Consider the following 21738-nt stretch of genomic DNA (forward strand, 5'->3'; position numbering starts at 1 on the left):
GGTTTGTACGTCTTTGATTACTTACAATATGATCAGTTTCGAGAATTTATACGAGTGAATTTTAAGACAGAAACAGATCATGCAGTCAAGAAATCAACTTCTGCTTACATGCTTTGGCATAATTTGTGCCGCTGATAAGGAAACAGTTGTATTTGTATGGTGGTGATATTCCGTATAGCTTAATTTGTAACTTGTCTGCTAAGGGAGATTTGAAATGGACCCAGAGATGGCGCAGGAGCCATGTTAACTGAATGAGCGTGCTAGTAATTTTAAGGTAGACAGGCAAAATGGTCATTCTTCCAACGCTGAATTGTTTCCATAAATTCAAGTATTGCCACAGCTTTACCTTTGAGTGTATGTGATCAGCAGACCATGTACAACCAAAACCTTTGGCCAAAAACTGTTAGTAAAATGGTGCCAGATCCTCTTAAGCCCCTTCAGAACACAAGTATGAGATTTCCACAAACCTTTTTTATGAGGAAAATACACAAAGCGTCATGGCCTCATAGTTAGTGCGCTCTACTCCGGATCGAGGGGTCCTGGTTCGAGCCCTGGCCGGTGACATTGTGTTGTGTTCTTGGGCAAGACACTTTACTCTCACAGTGCCTCTCTTCACCCAGGTGTATAAATGGGTACCAGCGAATTTAATGCTGGGGGGATAACCCTGCGATGGACTAGCATCCCATCCTGGGGGTAGTAGAAATACTCCTGGTCGCTTCATGCTCCTGAAAGCGGGATAAGCTCCGGCCTGATAAGCCACTCGGCTGGTATGCAGACTTTACCTTTTTTACCTATACAAAGCCATGACCACATTTTGAAGTGAAATGACTGACCTGAGTAGTACTGTTGAACAACCCACTTCTTTTAAGGTTCAGTTCACACCTCGAGGTGCAATCGACAAAATCTAATGAAAGAGTTTCACAGAATACATGGTGAATTTAAGACTCAATATTTGCAGATTGCTCAAGCAAGTTGTTGCTGACACTCCTAATAATATGGACGCAATAATTTCTATATTCTGATTGGCTAAGAACACGTCAATTAATCCCAAGTCAGTGCAATTTCATCAGTGCAGAAAAGTAAAATTGAGTGCAAAATGATGAAATTGAAAATGATTGAAAGCTCGGATAAAGTTGAGCTTGGACAGACAAAATGGCGGACAAAAATAGACGATGATTGAAGTTCTTTATCTGAATTTTGATACAAAGACTTCATTACAAAGCCAAGTGGTGAGGACAAAAACATAAACTAACCTTGAAGTGAAATATGCCGGAGCCGAACACGACGCCAGTACAAAATCCCAGTTGAGAAATACAGGTTAAAATTATTCTGTATTTCGAGGCAAAACACGAAGAAGGACCCAAAAAGACGTCGCCGGAGCCTTCACATCTTATTTTTGAAGACGAGAGGTTCAAGCATTCTACTTTTGTGAAAGAAATAAGCTTAGAGATTAGGTAAGATCGTTCATCAGCAAAACGCGGCAAAAGCTTCAAGAGGCAAATCTAACCTGCGGAACGCCCAATGCTTGGTTGATTTTAGCTTCGTTTCTCGCTGTTTTGGTAAGTAACTTGCGCTGGGTTGAAGAGTTTCTTCTCGGCGAAGATAAACACGCACAGACTTTTTCATCCACTCTGTCCATTTCTTAAATTAAACACAAGCGAGTTTTATTATCTGGATGAACTGTACGGTAATGAACTAGTGTTCGTACTCAGTTTTGTCTCTTCAAAAACACTGATGTAGAAACTGCAGAGCAATTTATCCGTCCTTCTGTACACAAGGTATGTTTGTGATTTCTCTGGTTTAACAAACTTCTCCCAGAAACTCAGGAAACTCGAAGAAAACATTTATATCGTATTTTGTTTTCTTCGCGTTGCCGGTTTTCTTGCTTTTGACCCACGAGGAATTCTTTAATGCTTTCCACTAAAAGAAGTTTCGCCTCAAGCCTGTTTGCTTATTCCAAAGGTTAATTATCGGACAGTTCATCCAAAAAGTTGTTTTCTTGACCGCTTGTTTGCTTGTTGTTGGGTTCTGAGAGGTCCTGAGAAAGTTGTGAGCTTCTTCATTTGCGAGGAGTGTTGACTTTCGTAGTGAGTCAACTGGCGATTGAAGTAGTTCTGCATCGGACAGTTCGCCTGGATAGTAAAATTCACTCTCAGAATGTTCACTTTCATCACTCATTTTGAAGAGAACAAAGTTTTGCAGCAACAAAATTGTTTTTGTCATTAACTTGCATCGATTTTGCCGAGCGCGTTTCTAGTGGGGCCGTACGCATTGCTAGTAGGGCCTTGCGCGTTTATCCGGCCCTATCACTTCCACGCGTACGGCCCTCATACGGGACCATTTTTCTTACGGTTTTCCATGGAAATTGCGCGCGGGGCCGTACGGGTCATATGACAATACTGTGTTCCCAGTTAGCCCATACCCCGCTAGAAGTATTTGACGTAATAAATCAAACACGAGAGACAGTGGTTCATCGCGATGTCCAAACACCGAGAATGGAGTTGAAAATGCGACACGCAGCAGAGTATTTTTGACGAAATTCGAGGTGTTTGGATTGCCGATGAAACACTGTGTCTAGTGCTTGATATATCTTCTCAGTCGACACAAAAACTAAGGCGTAAACGGAGAGATAAAACCGTCAAAATCTATGCTAATTAAGACCGGGTATCCACACCTCCTTCACGGTTGTGATTTTCTTTGTTTTAACTTGATGAATTATTAATAAGTTTGAGAAACGTAAATTAAGTTTCTTACTTACTTTACTAGTGATAACAATCAGAACGTTAAGAAAGTGATCTTCTTTATTGCATTTGTTTGTTTCTTAATTTATATTAACGCCGTAAACATCCCGGCGAATAAATGTTCATCACGATATCGATATGTGCTGAAGGTACTTGAGAAAAATGAATCATAGTTTTCATATGATCGCTGTCATCGCTACTATACGATCACCAAACAAAAACGTTCAGCAATCGTTGTGATCATATGAAAACAACTCTCCATCGATACTACTCGATCTATCATGCGATTTTATCGCTAGATTAAAAAAACAGTTACGACTGTCATAAAAAAATTAAAAAAAACTATGAAGGACATTATTAAAACCTGGATCATTGGATGATTCAGCTGAAGAGTTTTCGTTGGCTTAGCCGTCATGGCACATGCTGAGTTCTTATAAATGAGTCCCATGGCGCAACAAGGAGTGATGATGACAGAGATTCGAAGCTCAGTAATTCACTTTTACTTCGTCTCTTAAAAAGGCTTTCAAGCAAGCTTCGTAAACCGACACCAACACAAACTCAATCACAACAGTCGAACATGTAACTGTAACCAAGCGCGGGAAAAAACCACGTGACCAAGTTGTCTATTGACTTTGGTTACACATCTCATTGGTGGAGTACGCTTAGGTGGCGCGAGCTGTGTTAAGCCAATCAAAGGGCGTTGTAAAAGCAATTGCGGAACACTTTCGAAACTATTTTGAAGCTACTGTTAAATTTCAAATTGCAGTGTGGAGGGACCATATGCATTTTAATCGACTTGGAGTGCAAGAGCTTTGGCCATCAACCTGTCTGTCATAGGTGCTTTATCTTTTTTGGCTTTTCTCTCAGCAAGGAGGCATCTGAAATTGAAACGCAAATATTTTGAATAAAAGGCGCACGGTCGCTCAGGCCTCGAAGAAGAACGCAGGTGTACCTACATGTAACTGTGCAAAGAAAAATCGTTCGAACACGAAGTCGACTAATTTTATGAACTCTCTTTGGTTTAAAGAACTCCAAGCCGAATCATAAGGAATGAGAATCAAACTGGATAAACGACCCTGTGTTGTACAGGTAAGATTAAACTAATTAAAACTACCAACTCCATACTCGTTCTCGTTGCCAAACCCCGCTTCCTGTTATTTGATAAGCTCCGTTCTACTACAAAATGAAATTACTTTTGACTTTTCTTCGACAATGTTTTACTGCAGAGCCCCTTTAACTTGATCATTAGCAGCCTTTTGTATAACAGTAGTAGTCATATTCTTATTTACAAACAGCTATTTTGGCCACTTTTTGATGGCCCTTGTCTCAATTTAACAATTAAAATGCAAGAACTAAGAGGATCGGAGTAATCAAAACATGTAACTGCCGACAGATAAGGTAGTTGTATCAACCAAGAGGTGTTAATAAAAGCAGGGTGTACCATTTGAAAACAACCGCTAGTTAGAGGACGGTGTCCCTTTTAAACAGGGCCAGTCTGCGGGTTTGTGCTAGGTTAGTTTGGGCGGAGAATTGTGCAGGCAATTAAGAAAGAAGGCCTAAGTTCCCCTGGAGTTAAAGGGTTGACATAAAAAGGGAAATGCACAAAATGCCGCTGAAATGCTTTGCGGGTCCATCTCCTTCTGCCAACGTGTACACTCGACTAGCAAACTTAAAGGAGCTTAGTCGCAGCATTTTGAGTTATCTTAACCACTTACAAAACTACCTTTAAATGAAAGTAAATCTGAAAATAGTGCTTTGTTAAGATAGAAAAACACCAAAGAGCTAATATTAAACCACAAAGGAACAAGGATGGTTAAGAATGGAGAAGATTGACACGGATTGCAAACGACGAACTTGAAAAATTTAAGCTTAACTATTCAAGACGCGCAAACGGCGACGTTGTTCCTGTACATGGATGCTGCATACACACATAATAGGCCTCGTTCGATATATCAAAATTCTAACATGGCTCCGGGACAAACTTCTATATTCGGTGGTGTTTTCTAGGTGTCCAAGTCTCTTTTGGGAATTGAGAGACAAAAGGAACTTAACAAATTAGCAATTTTGTCGTGAAAGCCTCTGAGCAATGTTAGAATATTGATATCTCGAATGTGGCCTATTGTACATCCTTGTGCAATGGGCTGCTGTATGTATCTAAATGGTGGAACACGCGTAACGTGATGAAGGCTTAGCACGACAAAAGACACTGTAAAGTTACGAGAGAAGGGACGTACTCACGTGGATAAAATTTTACCTGACATATTGATGATCTTCTTTACGTTGGGACTGCATAGCAGCATTAATCAAAAACAGCTCGTAAACATCACGCTAGAATAGATACAACCATGCTATTAGTAATCGGCAACCCCTAAAGATATTTGCTCATTATCAGTTGAAAAGCAACATAGCAAATTGCACTTTAACAAACGACCTGCATGTATGTAGTCACGATACAACAAACCCGATGAACGCAACTAAAAAATTGAATGGCACTTCGACTACAGCGATTAACACATATTTTTTTGAAGTCTGGGAAAATAGGCTCCGGTATCTTAGGGTAGTTATTAGCAAATTAGGCTAAGTTGGTTCTTAATTAGTGTCTTAATCTCTATGAAGGAGAAATAGTTGTTAATTACCAAACAAATAAATAAACTTGGGTTTGGTCCTGAAATAATTTTTTTTTTTTTTTTTAAATTATAGAGTATCTATTCACAACAGTACTGTATTATGACAGGCCTAACACAACTGATTACAGAATGTTTATGTAGTGTTGTTTCTATAACAAGAGTTCATAATTTAACTGTAACCCACATATAAGAACCTGCTTGACCTTGCTTGGCCAAACAGGTTCCTACATTTTTGGTTATTAAAATTGCAAATTTCCGCCAGTAGGATCTTAAACCACCAGGTTCTTACACGCGGATTTTTACTTTAGATGGATCGAAATTCTTACCTACTCTAAAATTTATTTACAAAAACATAACAATTACAGCCACACTGTACAAACACACATACGGTTATCTAAAAACAATTTTACAATAGCTAAATAGATCAGCATATCATAACTTACAAGAACAAACTGACCAATTACTGTTGAACTTTAAGCGAATCTTACGGCTAATACTATCACGACTAAATTAGCCAATCGTTGACAACGGACCGGACTTTCAACACCGTCGACTGAGGAACAACTTTTCAATTCACTCTGAAGATGACTTCCGCTCAGGTTGTAGGGGCAGATCTAGCGGGAGGTTGCAGAAGGTGCGCACCCACTCCTCCCTCTCCCAGATGATTCCGCCTTCTACTTCGTATTTGCTTTAAATTTGTTTACCTCACCAGTCATTTACGCCATTCCTTAGTGGCGCACCCCCTCCTAAGAAAAATCGTGGATCCGCCCATGGATTGTCGAAACGTCAGTTACAACAGCAGTTCTTTCGAGGACGACGCCCACCCGCACGGTTCAGTATCCTTACATAAATATCAAGAGTTTTTAACCAAATTCTCGCCCAAAGAAAAAAACATTTCCAGATTATACTTAGATTTCCCACACAATCAACACAGTTTTCTCACCTGAGCTCGACTTCCACCTAGGAGATCCAATCTGTAGCGCAAAGGTTTTAAAATCTCCACGGCCTTGTCAAAGTTTCCCTGCAAATGAATAACCGTAAACCATGTTACACTTGGTTTGACTTCAACTGAGCCAACTTCACGAGCTACTCTCGCTAAGGGCCTCCACAGATTAGACATTTAGTCGTCAACGACTACTTGTTATCCAAAAACTAAATGTTATCGACAACTAATTGTGTTCGACACGAGCATTCCACACATTGGAGTGGTTGTTGTCGTTGTCTAAGTCAGGTCAGCAAGACCTTAGAAACTAACATTCACTACGCATGCTCAAAACGCAAAACGCACGCTCAAATGTGTGTCATGTTTCGATACTTGTCAACAACTAAACCAATGATTCCCACACACGGAAAAAACGGCCGAACAGTTTGCCTTTTTGAAAAGGGAAACTGCTTTGCTGTCGACAACTCAAGATAAAGCGTTTAGTTGTCACACACTACGTTTTTTAGTTGCCGATAACATTTTGTTGTCGATAACAAATAGTTGCCGAAAAAGTGTCTAGTCTGTGGAGGTCCTAAGATGCACACGTACTTTGTCAGCCTCCACAAATGCTTCACACACTGCCAAGCCAACTTCACGAGATACCTCACAATTTGGGCCTGATCCATCTCTGAAAAAAAGGCAAGAAAGTTGAAGGTGAACGTCTTGAGCAAAACCAATCGCGAAACTGAACACATATATTTCATATCGAATAAAACGAATTTGTTGAAAGAAATATGGAAGATTTTTGAGGATACAATTTTAACTAATAATTAAAGTCGGACAACGCTATTATTAAGGAAAATCGTTAAGTGAAATAAGTATGTAGATAAGAATTGACAATATCTATTTTCTTAATTAATTCAATATGGTGTCATTGTTATTGTTAATTTCTGTAAACCAAACTTTATTCATTCTTCTGTAACTTAATTGTTAAAAAAAGAATTGTAATTGTTGTAATTGTAATTGTAGCAATAAATAAATAAATAAATAAATAAATAAATAAATAAATAAATAAAGGCAAAAAAAAAATAATAATCGCGAAACTACAACGTGCCCATGTTTCCACAACCATTTTCATTTCAATCGTAAAAGTTAAGTTTACGTTAGAGCCTAGTGGCCTATCAGGTCGGCACTCATGTCCGCTTTCCATTCAAGGAAAAGACTCGAGGAATTTATACAGCTCACATGCTTATATTGCAGGGTTAGCGCAATCACCAGTCGCCAGTACACCTGGGTTGACAGTGGCACTGTGACAATAAAGTCTTCTTAATGCTAAAATACACCACGCAATAACCGTGAAATATCTCGGGAAGATTTTGAAGGGAAGTGAAATAATAGAACTACTTATGATAAGAGATGAACATTTGTGGAGCTAGTGAGAACGTCTTTCGGGCTAGTACATCATGTACTCGGTTCCACAACGAGCGCTCCGGGCTTAAGCCTTAGCCGGGGACATTGTGTTGTGATCTTGGGCAAGACACTTTACTCTCACGGTCGGCCTCTCTCCACCCAGGTGTATAAATGCGTACCGGCAAATTTAATGCTGGAGGGTAACCCCATGATGGACTAGCATCCCATCCAGGGGGTAGTAGAAATACTCCTAGTCGCTTCATGGTACAGAAACCGGGATAAGCTCCAGCCTGATGGGCCACTTGGCTCGTATGCAGACTTTACTTTCACAGCTTACCCGAAGGAAAAGCCGATTAATTATTTTTTCTTTGTGCCTTGTTAAATACATGTATGTGTACTTGCTACTAACGGTGACATACCTGACAAATTTTCTCAATGAATCTAAAACCTTCATAGTCAGATCTTCATTCTGGGCTCCCAGCGTGCTCATCAGCATGTGACTGTCATTAAATGCCTGGAGAACGTCATTAGAATTAAATTAGCCTCACTTTCTTCACACAAGCAATTAAAAAGAAACCAACAAACAAAGATAGCAGGCTCATCCAACCTATTTAAATCTCGGGTTCCACATCAGGTGGGGACTAGATGCAATATTAGTCCCCCTCAATGGGATGTCTCGCACGCTACAGTTATCTCAAACAACTTTTCAGGTTATTCCCTAACAATTAAGCAAGTGTCAATTCCTTCATAAAAGCAAGTCAAATGGCAAAGCCGGCCGGCTTACATGCATGCAGCCTGATTAAATCCCGGATTCCACAGCAGGTAGAGACTTGATAAAATGTTAGTCCCACTAAATGGTATACCTCACACGCTACTGGTACCACAATTTTTTTCAAGTTGTCCTCAACACCTTATCAATATCCATAAAATACTACTCCTGGGTAAAGAGAGCGGACAGAGTCAGAGAAGCGTGTCTTAAGAAAAAAAACCATACAGTGATCTTGGCGTAAAGTTCAAACCCCCAGCTCCTTATCCTTGGTCCAATGCAGTAGCCATTAAGCAAACATCTCTCAACCCATAAGGTCTGGTGCACACTTGTGAGATAAGCACAAGCGCTGGCGTAAATATAAGCACAACAAAACGCTGATGTGCACGGGGTGAAATAAGCCGAAGCATAAGTACAAGAAAAAGAAACATTCTACTTTTTTCTTTTGCCGGAACTTCTGCTTATTTCACTAGTGTTACGCTTATTTCACAAGTGGGAACTGGCATGAAATAAGCACAAGCATAGGCGCAAGAATTGAACCAATCACCATTTTGTTTCCCCAGCGATGTAACTGTCACTGCACATGCGTATGTTGCTAACTAGTGCGAACATCCTTGTGCTTTGGCTTGAATGTGTACACGCTTCTGCTCATCTCAAAAGTGTGAACCAGGCTTAAAAACCGCCTGGTACATTTCTGTCCTGGCGTTTTTCTAGGCCCTGTACTCACCAAAAAGTGATCATCTGCATGGCTTTCCCAATACTGACAAAGCTGCTGCCATCTGTCCCCGACATCAACTCCTAGCAAGATAAGATTTTTACAGTTACCTTTAACACTTATTCTACGTCAGTACACATTTCATTTTGCTACAAGAGCTCTCATAAGCTAAGTGTAGTAACAGTCAAAAAGTCAAATTGAAGTCCAGTAGTGTGTATTCCCCTTTATTATATGAACAGGAGTGTTATCACGGAAAATACACCACTCGTATAATTCAAACGAGACTACATCCGGAACCCGAGTGACGTACATCATTGTTATGATGTACGTCACTCGCATTCCGGATGTAGTCGCTTGTGAGGATATTGACGACTTCTTTATCATTTCCTGCTTTATCGATCATTTTTTGTTTGTGCACACAGTCAGTTTGTCTTTAATCATAATAAAAAATTTACTCGATGGCTTGAAGATATGAATTTATTTTCTCCTCTTTAAACCCATAAAAAAAACCAATATTTTCCGCTCGAAAATATAATTCATATCTTCACGCGGCCGTGTAATATCCTCTATGCATAGGCTACACAGATATACATGCAACATGTGGGTACATGCCGCAACAAAGGGCGTGGTTTTGACCTGTTTTGCTCTTAAAAATGTTGGGCATGAGAATGAATGAATTAATAATGTATTGACATTATTTTGCTCATCGGCCTTTTCCTCTTCGAATGTAAAAATGTAAAATGTAAATCTTTCTTATAGTGGTCATGCAAGCTTAGCTAGTTTACAGGCATGCCACTAAAACAAAGGAAACAAATATTTCAAACGAAACAAAAATTGCGTTTTTCCAAATGATAGGGTGCAATTCAGCCCAGGTATTGTGCACGACCTTGACCATAGTGTGGAAAGTGATCTAGCTACATGTGGGTCTGAGAAAGGGTCAGGATACAGGCGGTAGGTCCGGGAGGGGATCCTATTTATAAGCTATATGGGTATGTGCTGCTGTGAAGGGTATGGTTTTCAGGCAGTTCAGATAGGGTATAAATATTACGCAGTGAAAACTACAGGGAGTTTTGGTGGCTAGTCTAGAATAGGGTTGCAAAATCAAGCTGATCATGGTCTTGGGAATAGGGTAAGGGGTTCACCGTCCAAGCAGCAAACCCCTACCCTAAATTTATAGAGTATCCCCCCCCCCCCCACCACCCCGGGTGGTAGATCAGCCTTGAGACGAATTAAATACCCACTGGCTTTATAGAACCAAGATCAATGTCCCTCCTCTAATACGTACCTTCAAATTTCAGTCTGTACAACAGCGATGAACCATCTGTCAGTGGAAAAGTTTGACTTTTCTTAAATCTTGGCGCAATCTGCAAGTTGGGGAAAGAAAAATTATCAACATATTACAGTAAGGAAACTTTCCGTGAACACTTGAGGTCACTTGAGGGATATTTAGGTAAAAAAAAAAATAACAGGATACAAGATAATTGGGGGAAAAATTAACGGATGTGGGATATTTAGAACAGATATTGTGGGATATCCATTAGGAAAAGTGATAACATTTAAATTGAGTTAACACCACACAGGATATTAAAGCCAAAAATTAACATGATATCGGATACTCAGAAATGCCCCCCCCCCCCTGCTACCCCGCCTAATGGGGCCTCAATGAAGGCTCTTCAGATATACGCATCCGTTTAGCGTTCTTACAGTGTAAAAAATGCTAGTAAATAAACTTCTCAATATGAAGAGCCCTCATTCTATGGTTACTAAAATATATACAAAAAAACTGTCAAGTGTTCACATAAAATCAACTGGTTGAGGAGAGAGGGAAATGGTTTGTTGTGAGCATGTTTGCAGTTGTAATAAGACTTAGCACACTGGATTCCTGAGTAAGCAGTCTGGGTTTGAATGTTGACCAGTGTTTTTGAGTTGTGCTCTTAAACAAGACAATATTTTTGGAGGGGGTGGGGGTGGGCAGTTTTCTGGCACATGAAACTTTTTTCTCACCTCAGTTAGGTTGTGCATGATTTCTTTGATGGGCAAATTAAGTTGTGCAATAATTCTTTTTTTTAACTGATATCAAAAATAGCACCTATATAGTAGAATTGAGCACTTGTTTGATTTCTTCCCCAATTGGCTTACCTTACACGATTTCTATTCTTTTATTGTAGTTTAAGTTAGGAAGATAAGTATAGCTAGTTGATTATCATAAATAGACTGATGGAAATACCATGTATATAAATAAAGTTGTCATATTGTATTGTATCGTATTGAAGACTGCCACCATCAACTCCCCCTCCTGCCACTCCAACATATAAACAAGCTGTATTGAGCTTTAAAAAGCTATATATCTTGTTTACATGTTGTAGTGGCAGGGAGGGGAGTTGATTGTGGCTGTCTTTGATACACAACAAAAACACCCTTAAGGCACTGAGAAGAAAGGTACAAAGGTTGCGCATAATGGTTTCGTCAAGGAAAATATCCCTGTCAGCAGACAGATTCCAATCGATACATTGTAAAGTAAGTTAAGAGGAAATAAAATGGTCACCATACACATTAGATAAATAGTTTACCTCTGTGTCATATATGTTCAATGCACTTTCATAGTCTCCCTGAGAAGAAGTAAGAAAAAAACAAGATGAAAAATATGAAGACAAATTGACGATCAATTTTATTCCACGAAGTTGTTGGTGTCGAGCAAGTCATAAGTCTGTCACTTATTAGAATAAGAGGGAAAAGGAGTGCTCTGTAATACAAAGATTACGGATAAGTCACCTTCACAAACTAGTTTCATGACATGACTGTAGCAAACCCAGGCTTTTACAGCCAGGATTTGAGAAGTGGCCTCCAAAATGTGCCATAGCGCCTACTCAAATGAACAATTTATGGGGCAACATATGAAAAATAATTAGATTTTCTTTAACAAGTGGCCATCTGCAGGACACCTGGACGCCCATCTGGCTAAAAGCCTGAGTGAATCTGACAAAACATTTATGCAGAACTCACCTTTTCAACATAGTACAAAGCCCAGTGCCAGAAATTATGGCACGTCAAAGACTCACAAGGCTGCAATGAAAAGGAAACCAAATGTTATTATTATGTGCATTGTTAGGTTTTCTTTTCTATTATTTTATGAAGGTAGTTTAATTTTAGGTGGCAGGTACATACTGTCTCTCTCTCCTCAATTTGTCAAATGACCCCAAGAAGATTCCTATAGCATGTTGTAACTGGTTTTTAGCTAAGAACCTTTGCAACTTTGCTCCCTGGCTGCCTGTTCAGTTCAATCTCTAGTGAATTACAAACTCAGCTAATTAATCTGTGCACTGAGCCGTACAGTTACTGTTTAGTACATGTATAGGTAGGTAAGCTGTAGAAGTTATGTCCAAAAAATATAATGTATGTGTTACTCCAGCAATGAATTATTCATTCCGCGATTTATTCTTTCCATTCCCCTCCAAAGTTGTTTTGGTTTGAACCATGAGTTTACTATTGATTATTTGCTCATAGAAGACTCAGGCTCGTGTCTATGTATATTAACCATTAGACTACCAGCTGCGTGCATACATGTACTGGACATACAGTGGGGTACGTAGCTGTTTAAGTAGTAATTTGCACCCACTGCAGACCTATGGTACTATAATATTAAAGAACCACACCTTCCAGTTATCCATAGTTTTGCTCAAAAATTCAATTCCTTCATCTTGCCGGCCTTCCATCTCCATAACATGTGTTAAGGCATGAGTAGCCCAGGTGTCTGTTGGAACAAGCTCGAGACCCTAGAATATAAAACTAATGCAATTATAATTTTAATTATAATATTAAAATATTAAAATATTATAATAATTATAATGATATACCTAATGTTAGTATAAATCTACTAACGTTCTATGATGAATGCCATTCTCTGATTAGCTACGCTAGTCACTATCTATCCTGTGTTAGTAGAATTCTACTAGTATACTAGTGCAAATGCTGTAATCTGATTGGCTGAGCCATTGAACACTATCAGCCACTAGTGTGCAGTGGCTGGAGGTCATCTAGGAAATGGCAAGGTTTTTTTCTGTTTTTCCAAAGTTTTGGAGGAAAATTTGGATGCAAATAGATAATTAAATTCCTGAGAAGTCTAAATGAAGGACATTTACGGTTTCTTGACTTTTAAAAAAGTTGAAATTATTGAAAAAACTGATGTGCGTGTGCACACAACTCAATTTCAAAGGACAATTCAATTTGAGCGACCTTTTTCAGATGTCAAGAAATAATTGAAAACCATTATTTGAAGTAAATTTTAGTGAGAATTCTACTAAAACAATTAGATTATTCACTCTCCATTTCTATGAGGTGATGGTTGATTCGGCCTTCGGCCTCATCAGCTATCACTTCATAGAAATCTTGAGCTCACAATTTAATTGTTAAATAGGTAGTGAGTAGCATATATGTAGCACTCAATCTAGTGTCTCTTTGTCAACAAAATGACAGCCGCTCCTAGCGTTTTCAAAGTGTCTGTGAAGAGGATTTAGATAAAGTTTTGAACGACTAGTAGAGTACTAAAGGTAAAGTCTGCATACGAGCCAAGTAGCCCATCAGGCCGGAGCTTATCCCGGTTTCTGTAGCATGAAGCTACTAGGAGTATTTCTACTCCCCCCTGGATGGGATGCTAGTCCATTGCAGGGTTACCCCCAGCATTAAGTTTGCCGGTACCCATTTATATACCTGGGTGGAGAGAGGCACTATGAGAGTAAAGTGTCTTGCCCAAGAACACAACACAACGTCCCCGGCCAGGGCTCGAACCTGGACCGCTCGATCCAGAAACAAGCACACTAACCATGAGGCCACCACGCCTCCCTTGTGAAGAGGATTTAGATAAAGTTTTGAACGACTAGTAGAGTACTAAAACAGTTAGATTATTCACTCTCGATTTCTATCCGTGATAGAAATCTCGAGCTCATAATCTAATTGTTTAATACATGTAGTGGTCGTGACTGTCGTGTGTGACTGCTACCTTGTCGTGGTGGAGAAACTTGTGAGTCTCAATGAACCTGGGAGCTATGCTGGCAAGATTTATTACTCCTGGTAGGGCCACCCACACCAGAAAGGTCAATGGTGAGAGACCAGACTATTCTCCCTGTCCTCTGGGTTATGGGGTTGGGCTGCAGACTAATCACTCACTTCCATAAAAATTCATGATTACAGAAACCACATAACAGCCTGACACACACACCCCTGAGGTGTTAGAAGCATTAATAATAGTAGTGGTTTACAGTCATTTAACATGCGGCAGGAGCTGGCAAAAGAGTTTTGATGTGGATTACATTTTCAACATAACATTAAGAGTATCAGACTGAAATGAAGTACTTTCATGGAAAACGGCAAATACTTTAGAACTGTAACAATTATTATTAATAGGGTTTTACATACTCACCACACCATTCATTTGTTGGATTATGTTTATAATACTTCATCCACATGATAAAGCTTTCCCACATTACACTTTAGAGGGTACAAACAATAGCACCAGAATGAGGTGGACATTCTGATCCCAGGGGGGGGGGGGGAGTACTCCGAGAAAAATTTAGTGGAGGTGTGCGGCCCGCTTTCTAAAACCCTTACCCTATTTATGACTAAAATCTGCAATTTTTCCCTACCCTATTTATGACCACACCAAAGATTCGATACCCTATTTATGACCATTGCGGCTGACACAGTTGCCCTAAACATAATGGTCTTATCAATGATGAAAGAGTAGCTTCCTCTAAAAAACATACCCAATTCAAGACTAGAGTACAAAAACCATACCCTATTTAAGACCAAAATGGCCAAAATTGAGACCCTATTTATGACCAAAACTGCTGAAAAACCATACCCTTTGAGGCTGCACATGTACCTATATAGCTCATATAAGGGAGTACCCCCTCCCCCAGGATTCTGACACATTTCTTGCAGTTATGTTCATCCTCACAGTCTCAATTTGGCACCATTGCAACCTCATTCCCAGAGCCTCCCCTATTCCTGTCCCCTGGAGTGACAGAAAAGGGGGCAGAGAGAAGTCAGAGACCCTGGGAACAAGGTCAGCACCACTCTTCATTAGAATTTGAGAAAGGCCTGTTAAAGCACTCAGCAGCCTATTGGATATATCACTCATTGTCTTGAATACATGTCACTTTTGCCATCATGGTATAATTGGCTCATATACCATGATGGCTAAAGGCAAATTTGAAACCCTTGAATTGCATTATCCAGTGATCCAGTTTTTACATGTAATTAGATTATTTAGGCACTCATTGGAAGGAGGTCACTTAACTCAAACCATTACATATGGCATCTGTAAAAACACTTCTGAACACAAACACATAGACTAAAATCTAGTTTTGCCTAATGTTCTCAAAGTGCAAACTGATTTACTACCTTGTGTTGATCCCAGACGTCTGTTGAAATGGCTTTTTTTCAGGCCGCTTCACGCACTGTTGGTTTCATTCATGTGATTTAAAAAAATCATCACATGACAACAAACAACTCTTTGCGCAGATGGCCAAAGTTTGCAGCACAGTGGTTGCAAATTCCTCAAAAGTACCAAGTTCAAGGCAAATCTTAATCCATGCAATGAATTTTGCATCTGCCAAAGTCTTCTCTGTAACATATATCTTGGAGTGCATCTTGCTGGAAAGTGTGAAACTCAACAAACTTGGAAACAAACTGTAAAGCAACTTCCCCAACGGCAGAGATTCACTCATCACACAGTCATGAATTCATCATCACGTGATCACTTTTTTGAATCATGTGAATGAAACCAACAGGGCGTGTAACGGCCTGAATAAAAAAGCCAATTTCATGTTCAGACGTCTGGGATCAGCAGTACATGGACGTGTACTTGAAATATCATGTGTACCTTTCGAGCTTGTTTCTCTGCTTCTCTGTAGAAGTTTGTCTCTTCCAAACCAAATGCATGAAGACCAAAGAGGTACCTAGAAATAGCAATGGTTGAAAACAAACAAACAAGCAAATTAGTAGCAATTAAGGCTATGCTGACGATTTTGTTCAGTATTCTCAAACCAGTCAGTCCTGTGAGTGGATCTGATAAATGGGGTCAGAACAACCCAAGAGTGTGGCCTGCATGTTCAGTCTGTAGCTCAAGTCAACTTACATCAATGTAACTATAATGTGACTATAAAGTGACTATAAAGTCATGGGTGATAGAAGTGTTGAGACACTTCATTATATTTTCACTTGCCTTGGAAAAATCCCCCCAGTCCCCCTAAACAATGCTGGTTTTCTATCCCTATGACCGAGCAGAACACAGGTAGACAGAGCAACTGCACATTATATCACAACACTGAGTTGGAAGGGGGCAGGGGGGGAGGACGCTGGTGTGGGACTGGAGAATCATAGCTAGAAGCATTATGAAATACGCAATGTCTCTTGAAACTACTTATGTACTTTTGTCCTTATCAACAAAACGACTGAGAAGTTCAGCTTTGAGATTGGCTTCACAAGGAATCCACTGGGCATTGTACTTATGTCTCAAGCTCATTATTGTAAAGTGGAATCCAAAGTTTTTAGTAAGGTAGTATCATGAGGAATCGCAGATAAAACTATTAATCAAATAGTTTTAAACTGTGGGGAGGGAAATTACTTATGGTTCAAGTGATCGTGCGGTTCAAAAATACAGGGTCTGAGAAACAAGGATTCCACTGTATGTCAAAAGCTACTGAACTACATGTAAAGAAGAATCAAACTCGACCTCCAACATTAGTCTACATGTACAAGTCTACGTGTAGCCATACCCAGCCCCTGAGGAAAAGCATTTCTCCTCTGAGGGGAGAGAAATTACTTTTACTTCAAGTTATCAGGAGGTTCAAAAACAGAGGGTCTGAGAAATAAGGATTCCACTGTATGTCTTCCAATGTATAATTTCAAGAACAACTTGACCTCCAACATTACTCTACATGTGTACAGTCATGCAGCTGCACTCAGCCCCAGAGGAAAAGCTTTTCTCCTCCGAGGGTGGGTACTGCTACAGGTACATCTGTAGGCTATATATTGACTCCAACATGCACATGACCTAATAATATAATTCAGAACAAACGTCAATAAAAAATAATTTTAATGGTTATAAACTATTATCACTCATAAATAATAATTCTTATAATTAATTAAAAATTAAACTTCTGAATCATTACCCATATAATGGCATTTCTTTTTTCCAGTGTGGGAAAACTCTGGCAACACTATCTCTTATCCGGTCCTTAGGACCAAAAAAAATACCGTAGTCTGTCAGCATCTTTAGTGCAAAGATATCTGTAGGATATGCTACAACAATTTCATCCCAGATGTCTTGGGCCCTAGGTATTTTTCTAGAATAAAAAATTAGTACAATGTCATATTAATAATTTGAATCACATTTTGATTGTCAAACAATAATAATTAATTGTAATTTAACTATGACCACACTGGTCTGGTACAAGCAGTACTTGTTTAGGGGGAAATGGTGTGAACACCCATTCTTGCACTGTTGCAACCAAACATCTGAAGTGGTGGTGAAAAACTATCAACTGAAGGTCCTTTTAAAAACCATGGGTATCGTAGAATTTTCATGAATCAAATTTCACGGACCATCTTGCAGTCTTTTTAGACCGTTTAATGTATGCATGTTACAGTCTCTGCTTTTTTCACAAAGTGTTTTGAGTCTTGATTTTTCACAAGGGTAAAAAAGTCTCAAAGTCCCGATTTTAATGTTTGTCTTAATTATATAAATGAAATGATAGGGTCTGAATGTCTTCGGATTCAGAGATGAATTACTCTTAATACAGCTTCATCTCACCCAGCATATAATGCTATTGCAGCTTCTGCATGCAGTCTTTCTCTGTCAGTAATTAGATCATTGTCAGCAGCTAGAGATTGGATAACATCCATAGAATCTTTTATCTGAATTTCATTTGCCAAGACATGACCCATAACTAAAAGAAAACAAGAAAACTTAGATGTACATGTAAATATGTTACTAATTACACACGAATTATATTTATAAGGCCCATCTACATGAATTCTGAAAATACAGTGTCACCTGGCCCTCAGTCGCAGATGCTGAATAATGACAACACGTCCTGTTTTCAAAATTATTCATTTCTGCTTCTTCATCTTTTAGCAATACAATGTATTTTAGTTTAAGAGCACACATAATAACACAATGGTGTACTCGCATCTAATCAATTCTTTTTGGTGGTAAAATTTGACACCACATTGGGTATTACACTTCATGTTTTGAATTTACGTTCAACTTGTTAATTAAAATAATTTTGTACCAATTAGTCTCTCATTATATGTTAATAATAATAATAATAATAATAAATAATAATAAATATTTAACCAGCTGATATTACCCTTCAGTACAAAGTACTGTTGTCAACGGGGTCCTGCTTAATTTGAAAACTTTAGCACTTAATGTTTTTTGATGAGTTTTGTTTCAGTTATAAGTCTCAGAAATGTTTCAGATCTACAGTATATAATTATATAGAAAAGGGCATTTCAAAATGATCATGACAAGACAGTTCTTGATACTACATGTACCAGTGTAACATATTTAAATATGTAAGCACAAAAAACAGCTGCAGTAAATACTTTTAGTTGCAAAGTAACATTGCTGACAATGAGAAATAAATTCATCAAATATTTACGGAAATTAGGATCTGCCTCAAGCATCCTCGTCACCGAAGTTTCTAATCCTCCAACAGTGTCATCTTCAAGATGAGCAACAACCTGAAACCAAGCATCAGAAAGAAATGCAATATTAGAAATAAGCCACAATTTCACATTAGCCCTCAGTAGACATAAGCATGTAATATCTTCAAACACTTCAAGAGGGAATCTCAATTTCAAGCCTCCTTAATATAAATAATTTTTTATACCTAATGGTATAAAATACCTTTAGTAATCATATTTATAATCAAAACAATATGCCTTTCACTATATTACATGTACCTTGAGCTGAAGATTTACTCTTTACAATTTATTCTACATAATGTAAGCAATTAAGAAATAGAAGACATATTTATTGTACCGTGTTTTTGTCGAGTTATAGAAACACGAGTAGAAGTTTGGGAGGACGAGAAATACTTTTTTGAGTTCTCCCAAACTTTCACAAGTGTTTCTATAAGTCGATAGAAACACGGAAAACATGTTTTCTATTTCTTTTAGAAAACTCCGCGATGAAAAAAAGAAAAACAACTTGTTTACTTTATCTCAAAATGCAAATTATCTTTGCTCGCGCCATCATTACGTCAACAGCTCATGCTAGTTCTGTGTTTCAATCAAGTTATAGAAACACATTTTTTAACCAATCAGCACACGTATTTTCTTAGGGCTGTTTTCTAAAATATCATGTTGTATCCTAAGAACATTGTCATCAATTGTACGGTTATTAAAAGTCTTATATGTACAATACAGAGCAATTGTAAAGATGTTTACTAGTGTGACTGAGTGTAACAAAAAGAGTTGCATCTGACACAGCAAGAAATATTTAAACAGAGATGCCTGTAAATGCCACTACTTTTTAAATGCATCTTATGGTGCCAGTTTTCTATAACACAGTGATTGTTTTATTTAACTCTCTGTGTACTTGATACATGTAGCTATATTTTGAATATTACTTTGAGTAATGGGCATAATCCTTTGTTTTGTTTTTTTTTTCTTTGTTTGACTTGGTGACTTTATTTCTGTGATTGAAACAATCAATTCAGCCAATTAGATTCTTACAAGAGATTCCACTGTAATTGTGCTATGCAAAAGTATTTGAATACTTTTGAAAAGGATCAGTAGTAGATCTAGGGAAAAGGGCAGGGAGAAGGTACTGCCCCCTGCCCCCCACCCCCTCCTATTAGTGAAAATGTTTAAAGCCCAAGGCAGCAGAAACCCTTTTGAGCCTTCACTTGAAAAGCACTAATCATGGCAGGGAAAATTCCATGGCATCTACCTTATAAGAGTCTAGGTCTGCATCACTGAGGATGTTAATTATTTTGAATCATATTTAACTAACCTGACTTATTGTGGCATCAAACATTTTTGCAGCTTCATTGCTAGTTGTGGACAATAGGAGACCTTCTTTTCTCCACGCCTGTAAATAGTAAATGGATTTGAATAATATACTCATTTCGTTTTGCAAGGATTAAAACATTATTACGAAACAGGAAAACAGATAAGCTTATATTGACGTTATCAAATAATTTGAAAACCTCCATACAGGCTGGCATTGGTGCGGAGCATAATAATTGTAACTCTGCTTTTCCACATTTTATAGAAGAAAAAAAATACTCGGTATGACACAGCTTATCAGAGTGTCAAAATGTCAATTAAATATGAACAAGTTAATCAAGTCTTAATAATAAGTTTATATCGTGGCAATGATATAAATCACAAATTATGTGTTAATTAATATGCACTAATTTCGCACACTATGTTATTTTTTTAATCGCAATTCACATAAAACATTATACAAAACTACAAATTAAAAAATGAACGTGCAAATAAATAAGCATCTAGAACAAGGTCGAAGGCCATTCTACCACACGTACCTATAGAATGTAATCTCAACTGGACTGCAGACTGCGAAATATTTTTATCCCCATGTATATATGCCTAGTCATCAGTAATTTTGACACAACTCTAGGCTCCACAAAATTTCCTTCTTAAAACCGAAATCCGTCAAGCCAACTAAAGGTTTCTGAAATAAAAGGATTTTTCTATGCACTTGTACATGTATAGCATGGAAGTTTAAATTTACTGACTTTAAAATCACAAAAAACTGTTCCACCAGAAAACCGATCGATCTACTGTATTTTAATATTTACAGGTAAACTTTCCCTTTGCAAGGCCGTCGAGATTTTGTAAAATATTCACTCATTTGAGCTGATTATATTTCAGTGCATCGACAAAAGAAATGTTACTTACATCAACATCCCTCCAGTGAGTGTGTAGGTAGGACATTTTGGTCAAACTATCCGTCCAAATTCCAACAAAAAAATCTCCACGACTTCTAGCACCAGTTACTCGATATATATTCTCCGCGTTTGGGAATGATTCGAGCAGGTGTTTCTGCAGAGGACTGGGTACTAAAATCATTGTCATGCAAGGCAGTCACGCTAAAGTCACGCTTTTGTCATTAGTATTTTACAGTCCATTTAGAAATCAATATTTCAGAGAGATTTAAATATTTCATTTTATCTTCTATCGTTAATTCTCTGCTTTTTTGGTGTGTGAAACGGCAAACCTGAAAGTTTTATCTGGGATATATTCGCTTACATTACCGAAAGCTGACTCCATCCGCTTCCAACCAATCAAAAGCGATTATTTTACGGGAAGCATTGTCACCAACACACCAATAATCTTAATTACTGTCTGACACCACTCGGCTTTCGCTTGTTGATGCAGCGACAAATTCTGTGGACCGTCCCAAGTCATTTATTATGTAAACTAATTTGGTTTCTGTTGGTTGGAAGTTTCTATTCATTTCATTCGACTCCGACGTCCTCTTGAACAGCCTCATAGAACAAAATTCAGCCTAAAACAATAGA

At 38.4% G+C, this 21738-nt stretch overlaps 1 protein-coding gene across 2 annotated transcripts; it reads right to left on the reverse strand.

Annotated features, from left to right (window-relative positions):
• Positions 1-2783: 2783 nt before the first annotated feature.
• LOC110062851 (tetratricopeptide repeat protein 38-like) lies at positions 2784-21233 on the reverse strand. Of its 2 annotated transcripts, XM_089298927.1 has the most exons (17): positions 21116-21233; positions 20740-20888; positions 20205-20282; positions 18847-18928; positions 17994-18129; positions 17353-17526; positions 16062-16137; positions 12835-12954; positions 12185-12244; positions 11752-11790; positions 10467-10545; positions 9194-9264; positions 8120-8214; positions 6900-6978; positions 6312-6389; positions 4996-5069; positions 2784-3619 (listed from the first exon to the last, which is right to left on the reverse strand). In XM_089298927.1, the coding sequence occupies exons 3-17, from the start codon at positions 20226-20228 to the stop codon at positions 3529-3531; spliced, it is 1278 nt and encodes a 425-aa protein (XP_089155053.1). In that variant the 5' UTR covers positions 20229-20282; positions 20740-20888; positions 21116-21233; the 3' UTR covers positions 2784-3528. The 2 variants fall into 2 exon arrangements, with proteins under 2 accessions (XP_089155053.1, XP_089155052.1); XM_089298926.1 differs by lacking the exon at positions 20740-20888.
• Between the last annotated feature and the right edge of the window lie 505 nt (positions 21234-21738).

This window comes from Orbicella faveolata, unplaced genomic scaffold (genome assembly GCF_042242905.1).
Source record: "Orbicella faveolata isolate gen_17 unplaced genomic scaffold, um_ofav_v1 contig_34, whole genome shotgun sequence".
Taxonomy (NCBI): domain Eukaryota; kingdom Metazoa; phylum Cnidaria; class Anthozoa; order Scleractinia; family Merulinidae; genus Orbicella; species Orbicella faveolata.